Here is a 10915-nt window from a genome sequence, read left to right on the forward strand (position 1 = left end):
CCGTGTGCGGTTAGGTGAAAATTGCCAGGACGGCCGTCATCCATCACTTTTGGGAGCCTGGAGCTTGGGTACAGTGGAATCCGTTTTGGGGTGATTTTCTGTTGCTGGCTGTCAGCGGGATCGAGTTAGGGCCGATTCACTGTGAAAGATTCTTGATCCGGGGAAAACGGGGGGGATATCCCTCGGTGGAAAATCTAATGTCCATTTTTATCGGAAACGCTAACCACGTCGAACGTTTTGGAAACTGGCTGGTGGTTTTCTTGGAAATTTGAAACTCTTACCGGAATCGATATTCTTGTACGGTTGAGTGATAGGGACATCTGGCGCATGCCCAATGGGAAGGGCTCCGTTTTCCCGAGCAACAGCTATAACAATCTCGCTCTGTTTCTCTTGCTCTTTCACGAGCCAGCTAGTTAGCAGGATTCGGCAAGGAAATCAGATATGCAGCTGGCTACGACGATGGCAGTTGGCTCCGCCCATTTCAATAAACGGGGACCTTTTCCCGACGGAGAGATCTAGTAAGCGCACACTTGGATGGTAGTGTTGGTGAGAGAAAAACGAGTGGTGAATTTCTCATACCATCTGCTCAGGGGTGGTGAATTCGAGGCCTTCTTTGTCCGTTGCGTTTGTGCCAGTTGCGATTGGCTGCCTTCACGGGCTGCGTCTGTGGGAAAGAGAGCCAGCTAGATCGTGTCGTTCACTTACTCCCGTAGCAATTAGCGACCGGGGAGGATGAGATTGGATAATGTGTCGTTAATGCAGCAAACTGGTTCCCCGATACCAATACTCGCTCAGCTCTCCGGAGGGCGAGAGCAAACGATCGTTCGTTCCGTCACGCAAGAGGGATGTGTGTTTAAAGTTTAGTTAGGCACTTCAGTCGAATATTGTTTGAAAGCCAAATAGTAGTTATTCCCCTCTGCAAACAGTCACATCTTGTTATTCCGGAGAGGCAGCAGGCAGACAAAGTTTGTACAACATTATAATATATAAACATAATATAATAATAAAGCTTTCGCGCGCGCGGGTGGACGCTTTTCCACGAGTTCCAGTTCGAGTGCACTTTTCCGGTGTTTTCCCGCATGAAAATTTCACGGTACCATTTTTCGGCAGGATTTACGCGTAATCTGTGTTGCTAATTTCGCGCAACGTAGGCTGTAATCCGTGAGCGTGACTTGGAGGCCACCCATCTTCGCTGCCAGTAGTTGTGTTGATCCCTTCAAGAGGGACGAATTTTCGGTGGAGACCCCAGGAGGATTCCCTGGTGCGACACATGTGAAAACTGGGAGCTGAGTGTGATGTTATACTCAGAGTGGAGCTCACTCGCAGTTTTCTGAGGGACTACCAAATCTATATCGTGCCGTGTCACGCCGCACGCAATCCGGTACGCATCACGAGAAAAATCTTTCGGTAGAAAATTTTGGCCGTTCCACGTTGTTGGTAGTGGTGTACTGGCGTCGGTCGTCTCGTCAGCATCAGAACCAGTGACGTTCGTCGTTTTGCAGGAGCACTCTCCCACGCCTTCGAGTCGAGTCCGGGAGATTCCGACGATTCTGGCAGAGGCTCTTCGAAGCCTGTTCGCACATATTTGCTTTTTCAATCAGTAAAACGACACTGACTGGTGTTTGGGTTGTTGCAACGAGTCAACATCCAACCGAGCCAAGGGAAAGAGCCAAAACTCCAAAATTCGCTTAAGCCTTGATCCAAACCAAACTGAACGTCGAAGTTGAAGAAGACGAAAACCTGTTGAACCGCGCCAACCCACTCTCGAACCAGAAACGGAACACCCGTGAAGGAGTGTGTAAAATTTGTTTGCTTGTTCAACTTGGAACGCTTGAGAACGCCAAGCAAGGCCGATGAAGAAAGAAGGACCCCCGTGTGTATGTTTGTATGTGTACCTGTGTATGTACGTGGAGAAATAGTTAAGTTTTTGTGTCCACATCATACAACTAGCAGGAAGGAGACTGAACGGTTTTGTGACGAAACTTCGACGGCCATCGATGTCGGTTTCGGTGTACTTAAGATAATACCCTGGGCAGTGTGAGTCCTTCCCGGACAAGAACGGCTAGGATTTTCGAAGTGGACCCCCGACCAGGGCGATTGTTTGTGTTTATTATTGAATTTTAAATCGAATCGAGCCCAGTCATTGCATGCGGGGAAAGTACGGGGAGCTGAAGCAATTGGGTATCGACAGTGACAAGTGTGTGAAAACAAACACGCCCGCCTCATCGAAGATAACAGCGCTACGCATTAACAGCCGGTGTTTTTGGTGGCATTGATAAGTGTGATACAAACAATATAATCCAGTGCCGGGATTCGATCTCGACGTCGCTGACAGAACAAGGAAGGAAAGGGAATGCGAGAAGAGATGATTGATCTGTTGCTGATCAGAAGCGATATTATATAGTGATTTTGATTGATTTGTTTGTGCTCAGCTTAGAGCGAAAGTTTGAAGACGTTTTGTTTTATGATTGAAGAATCCACCAGCTGAGTGGAGACTAACGATAAGAATAGGTTCAAATTGAGTGAAGTGACAATGCAGAAACTTTATCCAGAAACGTCTATCAACAGTACGAGCATGGCCGGCGGTAATATGAGCCCTATGGCGTCGACCTACAGTATGAACAGTATGGGCATGACAGTGGGCGGCATGTCTTCAGTGTCGCCTCAAAGTGCTAGTTTCGGGGCATCGGTTCTCGGTAGCCCGGGGATGTCGGGAATGGGCGCTGCCATGAATACCATGTCTAGCAACTGCCTTACAAGTGCTCCAATCGGATACAGCTCTATGGGTTCTCCGATCCCCAACATGGGATCATGTATGGGTGGAAACGGTATGAGCTCAATGGCGGCCATGAGTGGGTATTCTAGTGTAGCAGGTAGTCGAGAAGTTCTGGGAGATCCTGGTTCTCCAAACGCTGCCCTCAATCGAATAAGGACCGAAAAGCCGGCGGCCACTTATCGACGAAACTATACCCATGCAAAACCTCCATACTCGTACATTTCCCTCATAACAATGGCCATCCAGAACAACCCGCACAAGATGCTAACGCTATCCGAAATCTATCAATTTATCATGGATCTGTTTCCGTTCTATAGACAGAACCAACAGCGATGGCAAAACTCGATCAGGCATTCGTTGAGCTTCAACGATTGCTTCGTAAAGGTTCCGCGAACTCCGGACAAGCCCGGCAAGGGTTCGTTCTGGACTCTGCACCCGGATTCGGGAAATATGTTTGAAAATGGCTGCTATCTGAGGCGGCAAAAGCGATTCAAAGACGAAAAGAAGGAGTTGATACGTTCCATTCATAAGAGCCCGGTCAGCAGCCTAGAAGCGTCCAGTCCAGACAAGAAAGACCCCCATGATGATCACCACCATCATCACCATCGGGATCATCACAAAATCACGGCCGACACTCACGGAATGCTGAACAGTGCCCACGGAAAGGATGCCGATGCACTGGCCATGCTTCATGCTACGGCCGCCGATCTTTGTCTAACGCAACAATCTCACCCGCAGCACAGTGCCCATCACCAGCAGCTCCAGCAAGAGGAACTGTCCGCCATGGTCAATCGATGCCATCCGTCGCTGCTCAGTGATTACCACTCGATGCATCTCAAACAGGAACCCGCTGGCTACACACCCTCTAGTCACCCATTCTCCATCACCAGGCTGCTGCCGACCGAGTCCAAGGCCGACATCAAGATGTACGACATGAGCCAGTACGCCGGCTACAACGGTCTCAGTCCCCTGCAGAACTCGCACGCTGCGGCCGCTGCCCTCGGACAGGACAGCTACTATCACCAGAGCCTCGGGTACCACCATGCATCGGCGGGTACCACCAGCTTGTGACATCAGTATCCCTTGGCATAAGTAAAGCTCAAGAACTACTACAACTGCAACGGCGTCGGAGGAGGAAACGGCAGCTCCAACGGTGTCCATTTCGGTAACCACTTCGGTAACAATGGTAACTCTTCTATCAGTAGATCATCCTGTAGCAGCGAAACCGATCAGGGCTATCCCTTCTAAATGCCAAATCGGTTCCTTAAAGTTATGGTAAAAGTCAAATACGTCAATGGTTAGAAAAGTCATATTCCTAATCGAAAAACAGTCAAAGTCCATTGTTGTTTGTCTTCAGCTGAAGTTGTCACTCATCTGCAAACACAGATCTCAACAGCCTCCCACTATCGATCAGTTGAGCTTTGTCATCCTGAGCCGGAAATTGAAAGCTTCCAGTTTGACCCGAAAACTCGCACAAACGATCGACAACGCCCCCACAAATCACTCCGAGTTCAGAGTTACCCGAAGAGAATCTCCGCGCGCACAATGATGTTTGTCTTTTGTAAAGTGCTCAGGCAGCACTCACGGCCCGTCAAGTGCCGATCTTCAGATAACTAATTCAACACTGGAAAGATCACTCGGTAGCTGCTGACTTGGGTCAGTGAAAAGAAACCAGTCGATTTTTTTTCGGCTACCGTTTGACCTTGGTGGAGGGTTTCGAAGCAGAAAAACTCTTCATATTAGTTGAAACAGATTATGACCAAATTTTTCAACCAATTGGTAAAAGTCCACGTGCCTTCAGGAGAGGATCGATCGCTTTCACAAACAAGAAACAAAAACATAACAACCAACAACAACCGGTCTTGGATAAAGTGGATCCGTTGTGACCGAAAAAAAACCAAAGTTACATGAATATTTATACAGATGGTCGTTGCTTGATACTTACTTCTGTGAGTCGTCCCCCGCGTTTTGTTATTTTGTGGCTGTGAGGGAGATCAGAGCAGTAATTTGACTGTCTTTGGGCTGTTCCATTTAATCACGGAACAGAACATTTTGAATGGATTTGGTGAAAATATTTTTCAACAGTGCCACCCAGCTTAAAAATCAAATTTCATTCATTTTGCTTTTAAGCATCAGCAACATTATTCGCTATTTTTTTAGATTTATTTTTCTTTCGAATATCTATTTCCTGGTCTGTTCAAGAGTTCTAAGCCCATTACAAAAAACGGAGCCAAATTTTGAGATAACTCTAAGTGGTTACTAGGAACATTGTAAGTGTGAAACCTACCATCTCACCGGCGTTACAATGACTGTCTTTATTTGGCATCAGGGCGGCTCGCTTAGCCAAAGGAAATAGGAGGAAGTTCGAATTCAAAGATCGGGAAAACCTCGATTCTGCACTTCAAGATTTATTTAACGAATTCTACAACAATAAGCAAAAGCTAATATCAACATACCTAAGCCAAATTCAGTATCATGGCAGAAAAATGGAGCCAAACAAAAATCTTAAAAAAAAATTCCGCATGGTTGTACCTCATTTGCACGCCAACGCTATAGCATCAACCAATGCTAATACAGTGCTTTTATCGGATTTTACCAGTTTCTGCACTAAAGCAGCAACTAATTTCGCAAAACCTGGCTCACAGGGCTAATATGATGCACATAATCAAGCTCTTTAGTCGCCGTTGGAGCAGAATTGGTGCTTGTTATTAGTGCTTATGGTTACTCAGGTACCCAACAGTGTGGTTTACCAAGGGTGGCCTTCTGGTTGCAATGTTTTGAAGCTTCCAGGCTGCACACTGATCAGCGTTGCCAGATTTCAAACCTCTCAAATCCGTTGGTTTGGCGAAAAAAGAAAAACGTACTGATTTTGAACTTGATGACCTTTTTTGGTCGTCATGTAGAACTTTCGTTTCTCCGTATAATTCTTGACAATTTTCGATAATTCGTAGAAAAACCTTCAGGGAAAACTGAATATCCGTAGATTTCTAACATCGATCCGTAGATTCGAAGAAGTGCTCAAAATCCGTAGATCTACGTAGACATCCGTAGATCAGGCGCTGTCATTGGCTGCATTATTTGGAAAAAATCATCACCCATCATTTTCCCTCACTGATATGTTTGAAAACTGCATTTACTCGCGGCCAATCACTACAACCTCCATGGAAGTGTTATAAGACGCTTCAAACATTAAAGCGAGAATTTGACTTTGCTGTGATTTGTTCAAGAAGCAACGTGAAATCCCTTTTTTTGATGTACATAGCTCTCAAATAGGATTGAGGTTCTTTAGAAAAATGCGCTTAAATTCCAAAAACCTAATCTCTGTTGTGATCATTTTATTGGCATACTGTCGAAAGGCGTTCTCCACTTCATGCTTTATGTAATTCGACACTATTTGTGTAATATGAATCTCGTGAAATAACACGATTTTGGAACTAATCTGGCTAGAGACATTTTTCTGGAATATTTAATTACCTTCATGGCTGTCTATAAAATCTGGCATTTATATTGTTTCCAGTGAATTTTTTGATTTGGTAGTGAGTGCACCACTTTTTTATGTATTTTTCGAATCAGAATTGTTCAATTTAAACTGTGATGTTATGAGGAAGTATCCTAACTGATACATGCAGTACGTTTAAAGCCCCAATTTAAAATGCATGAAAAGCGCCCACTCATTCCCATCTTTTTTTTTTTAATTTGTAACATTTAAAACGATTGAACTTTTAAACTGAAAAATGTTCTGAATCAAAGCAATCGTAACATTCCCTTTAATTCATCCACGGAATATCTTGGTTGAATTAAAGGGAACCATTCGATTGCTTTGATTCAGTAGAATTATTCAACCAAGTGGGCTCACAACACATATTAGAGTGAAAAATGTTCATTTTTATTTTTATATATTTTGTTCCATTTCGTTAACAAAACCTAACCTCATAAGACCTAAACGGTTTGGGGGGGAATTTTTCAACCCGAGAACCGTCTCATTCAACCGTCTCGATTCAAGATGGCAGCCCCAAGTTTTGCGGCTGAAAGCAAATTAAATTGATGTTCAAGAATTGACGAAGTGAATCAAATATATATCAAACAAACATACCTAACTACATACAAACGTACATACATACGTACACACATACAAGCAGACACATTCTGGTGTTCCCCCATTTCATTCGCCAGACGAGAAGGGCTACAGACACATTTCATCCCCCCATGGTCGTTGTCGTCGGAAATTTCGATTGAAGCAGGCTGCGGGGATGAATTTGTTTGTCTTTGTGTATTTTGAGTGGTTTGTTTGATGGTGAAGTTTCGTGAAACCAGCGCGGGCATCGGGATGCCGAATTTTGCCTACCTCACATTTGATGTGGGTTTGTTTTAAGATGGCTGCTGGAAAGTACTTTAAGCCGGATCGATATCTCCTCGATTGTGCTGTCAGATTTAGGGAAAATAAGGGAAAATGGACCCATTTTTCAAGCAAAAGTTAAGATTCAGGATATGGGTTTGGAGCTCACGGTACAGGATGCAATAAATGTTGGCAGATGAAAAAGTGACGGCAAAGTTGGATACAAACAACCGAAAACTTCATCAAGTGTTGTAGATGATTCATCAAATGCGGGACACCGCGATCGGACAAATTTAGCATCGTGACAAAAGTGTCACACTCTAAAGCGGGCCATAGACTACACAAATTGGCCTGTACAAATTCGATGATTCCGCGTCGATTGTTTGATCTATGCTCGCCCACACACTATACAAACATATTTCACGCGAACACAAATGATTGCTGGCGAAAACAGCAACAGCAACAAAAAAAACCATCTCCACCCCGGCTGGGAGAATGTTTTGTACAAAATATTTCGATCCCGACCGATTTTACTCCAACCGTTTGGGCGCTCATTCAAGCAGTGCCATACACTATGCAAATCGTGCTCACTGCGACAAAATTTCATCGAATTTCATCGCATTTGTACAAATGTTGTGTAGTCTGTGGCCCGCTTAAAACAAAACATCACCTCCATTCATTCCACATGCTAAAAGGTGTTGATTACCTTACGATTTTACAGTCTCCCCTTCACAAAGTCTCCACACCTCATTCCGGCCAAGCCCTTCAAACTATTGGCTTTCAATTTCCGGCAACATACAGCGAAAAGAGAGCCGCAGCAACAACAAAAAATGGAGAAACTCCATCTTTTCGCGCGCCTCAAGCCCCTTGTTCGATTTGGCCGGGGGGAAACAAAAATAGGAAAAATGGTGACGCTCCCATCCACCAAGCCAAGAGACATCCATCGACGGCCAGCATTTGTCGTCCCAAAAGAGAAGGAAAAATTCTCATTAGAGCCAACCCGCTAAACAAACAAATTAACCGTTTAGTTTTAATTAAATTATTGGAACGCAAACAGCAGCAGCGGGCCAAACCCCGCGGATCTTTCAGCTGAACACGTTCCGACCTAAAACAGGCCAAGTGTGGTGCGAATCTGTTACCACCTTTGGTCTTGCTGTTTTTTTTCTTTTCGAAACCTAACCATTCACAACGATTGTATTTGACTTCTACTATTAACTTTTCCGAAACAGAAGAAAATCTTTCCCAAGCACGGTTGCCAGTTGTAGGAAACTCGAGTTACGTGTCAATCGAGAGAAGATAAACAACAATAACACTCATTCGAATAGTGACCAAGGTAGAAAGAAGATCAATCCAATCGCAATGTAAAAACAAACATAGAAAAAAAATCGTACATCAAGCTTCTGGTTTCAGTCCAATTGAGCGAAAAATAATCAAAACTTTCGCAAACAGTATGAATGGCAACACTGAAGGGTAATAATCGAAACGTGCAATTAGATGCTAAGCAAGTTACGGTTGGGGAGATACTTTTAAGAATGACTGCTCATCGCATGTTTAAAAACAAACAAAATCGAATTATATTGAAAAGTAAAACATAAAAAACAGAGAATAAATAATAAAAACCGACCATTTCCCCATTAATTTTTAGTAGAATAATGTTTGCATTAGAGAGAAAATCAAACAAGTACACACTATACAAAAGTATTGAACAAACTTGCAGTGAGTTTGATTGAGCATGTGTGTGCGTGTACAGACGAGGAGCGTTAGTTGAGTTAATGAACTTAATTCGATTGATTAAAAACTAACCAATTGAACACAAACATGCAAGGCGTCCTAGCGAGTAAGATATTCTGTTTTAATTTTGCAATATAATGAATCGATATAAGGGAAAGCAAATTTTGTAAATAGTTTATTATCTTTTTGTCTAAGTCGAATCTTTTATATATACATGGTAGTAAGGTAACAAAACCAACAAAAGGGTTAAGAAAACTAGAAGTATACCATAAATCAAAGAATCTTGTAAATATTTATATTATTTTGTTTTTGATTTCTATTGGTCGTAAGGTAAACAAATCCATTCCAACTCTTTGAATCAAATTGTGAGATAGAACCGCAGACAAAAATTATTCACTATAAGCCTACATATAGTAACAGTACCGTTCAAATGAGCAAATCTTTTAATTAGTGATGATTTATCGCAATTCAAAACTTTCAATAGAAACAAACAGAAACATAAACACAAATCTACAAACATAGAAAGAAAAATCAATCGATTCTCTTCTCGTTCCGCTTGTTAAAGACCAGATCGGTAGCGCCGACCTATTCACAAACATCCATTCTCTGCCTAGGAAAAAAAGAATATTAAAACAATTAATTCAAACGTTAGTTAGAAAACCTCATTGAAATGGAATCGAATACGAAAATCAAATGCACTCTTGGAAACAAAATTCTGAAACTCAAAAATCTCAAATTGTGTAGGGAATAAAGCTAAAATCGAGCATCTCTTTGAACTGTGAATTTAAAAGGGCTAAGCTGTTGTTCACAGGAGAAAATATTAATTTAACAAAAAATAAAGAATACACGTAAATAAGAGCACATTCCGTACCATCGGGTTAAACTCAAAACCAATTCGCTTGCCATCTGTTCAAATCATTTCAGTTGCTTTATTGTTTGAAAAAATAAAAACTTTCTAGATCCAGCAACACAACTACAAAATAAAAACCAATAGCAAAATATTTGAGTTCAATCCGAAGTGAAATGCGAACCATACACAAAAATTAAACAAAACTGTACAGAAAGCGCAGCAACTCTAGGTGATTGTAGATTAAAGTTTTAAGTTCAATCGAACAGGAAAAGAAAGCGAATCCGGCATCCTCGAATGATTGCAAAGGTGGGTGTGAATACAGCCCGAAAATTGTGGTTTTACGTGAGAGAGCGTGTGTGCGTAACTCTGTGAGCGTTAATTTAAAATTTCCTAGAAAACAAAAACAACTCTCGTTTTACTGTCACTATAACAAACAAAAAAAACAACAATACCGATACACGATTACATACAACAAAAACAAACACTGAAAACTATACAGACAAACGTATGCGAAAAGAGAAAAATAAATAATAATAATAAAAAAAAAACAATTAAATTAAAATATGTTTGGAAAATATTTACTTCAGAAGAATTGAGAAAATCAGACTATTCCTCTATTATATTCCGAAACAGTGCGGTCGAATTTTTTATAGAATGAGATTAAGTTTTTTTTTAAATTCTTGTTTGACAATTAACTGTCTCTGATTGTATTTTCTGTCAATAATTACTGAACTTATTTGCAGATGGACTACGTATGAGGTTCTGCGCATCTTTTTTGTAACTTTAGCGGAGTTCTGGTACCTTCAAGAAACTTTCAACTCTTCTTACTAGTAGATATATTTGGCAGTTCATTTAGGGAACAAGTTTCTTAAAACCTCTTCATCAGCCTAATCTCCGTAGACTTCGAACAATTCGAATTTTTTTCGTAATTTATCTGTTGTTTTGTCTGCATTAATGTTTTATGCACCCTACCTTAAAATTGAATATATCTTAAACACTCCTTACTGCATCTTTGATCACTTATAAACACTATGCAGTTCTTCTTGTGTTTTAAAACTCTCTAAGCTTAAAACATTTTTGGTTACAAAGAAAGAATTCTTTATTTAAAGCTTTATCACAGACTTATAGCTTTACCCTCAATTCAGCCTTCACTCAAAACATGAGTTCTCTATATTTCAACGTAATCGGCTTAAGATGTGAACGCCATTGGCGCTGATACGAT

General features: G+C 41.7%; 1 protein-coding gene across 1 annotated transcript; it reads left to right on the forward strand.

The window, feature by feature from the left end:
- Positions 1-281: 281 nt before the first annotated feature.
- Positions 282-8765, forward strand: LOC129746860 (protein fork head). The gene has a single exon (XM_055740769.1). It carries the CDS (start codon positions 2534-2536, stop codon positions 3845-3847), a length of 1314 nt encoding a protein of 437 aa, XP_055596744.1. The 5' UTR covers positions 282-2533; the 3' UTR covers positions 3848-8765.
- The last annotated feature ends 2150 nt before the right edge of the window (positions 8766-10915 follow it).

This window comes from Uranotaenia lowii, chromosome 1 (assembly GCF_029784155.1).
Source record: "Uranotaenia lowii strain MFRU-FL chromosome 1, ASM2978415v1, whole genome shotgun sequence".
Classification (NCBI taxonomy): domain Eukaryota; kingdom Metazoa; phylum Arthropoda; class Insecta; order Diptera; family Culicidae; genus Uranotaenia; species Uranotaenia lowii.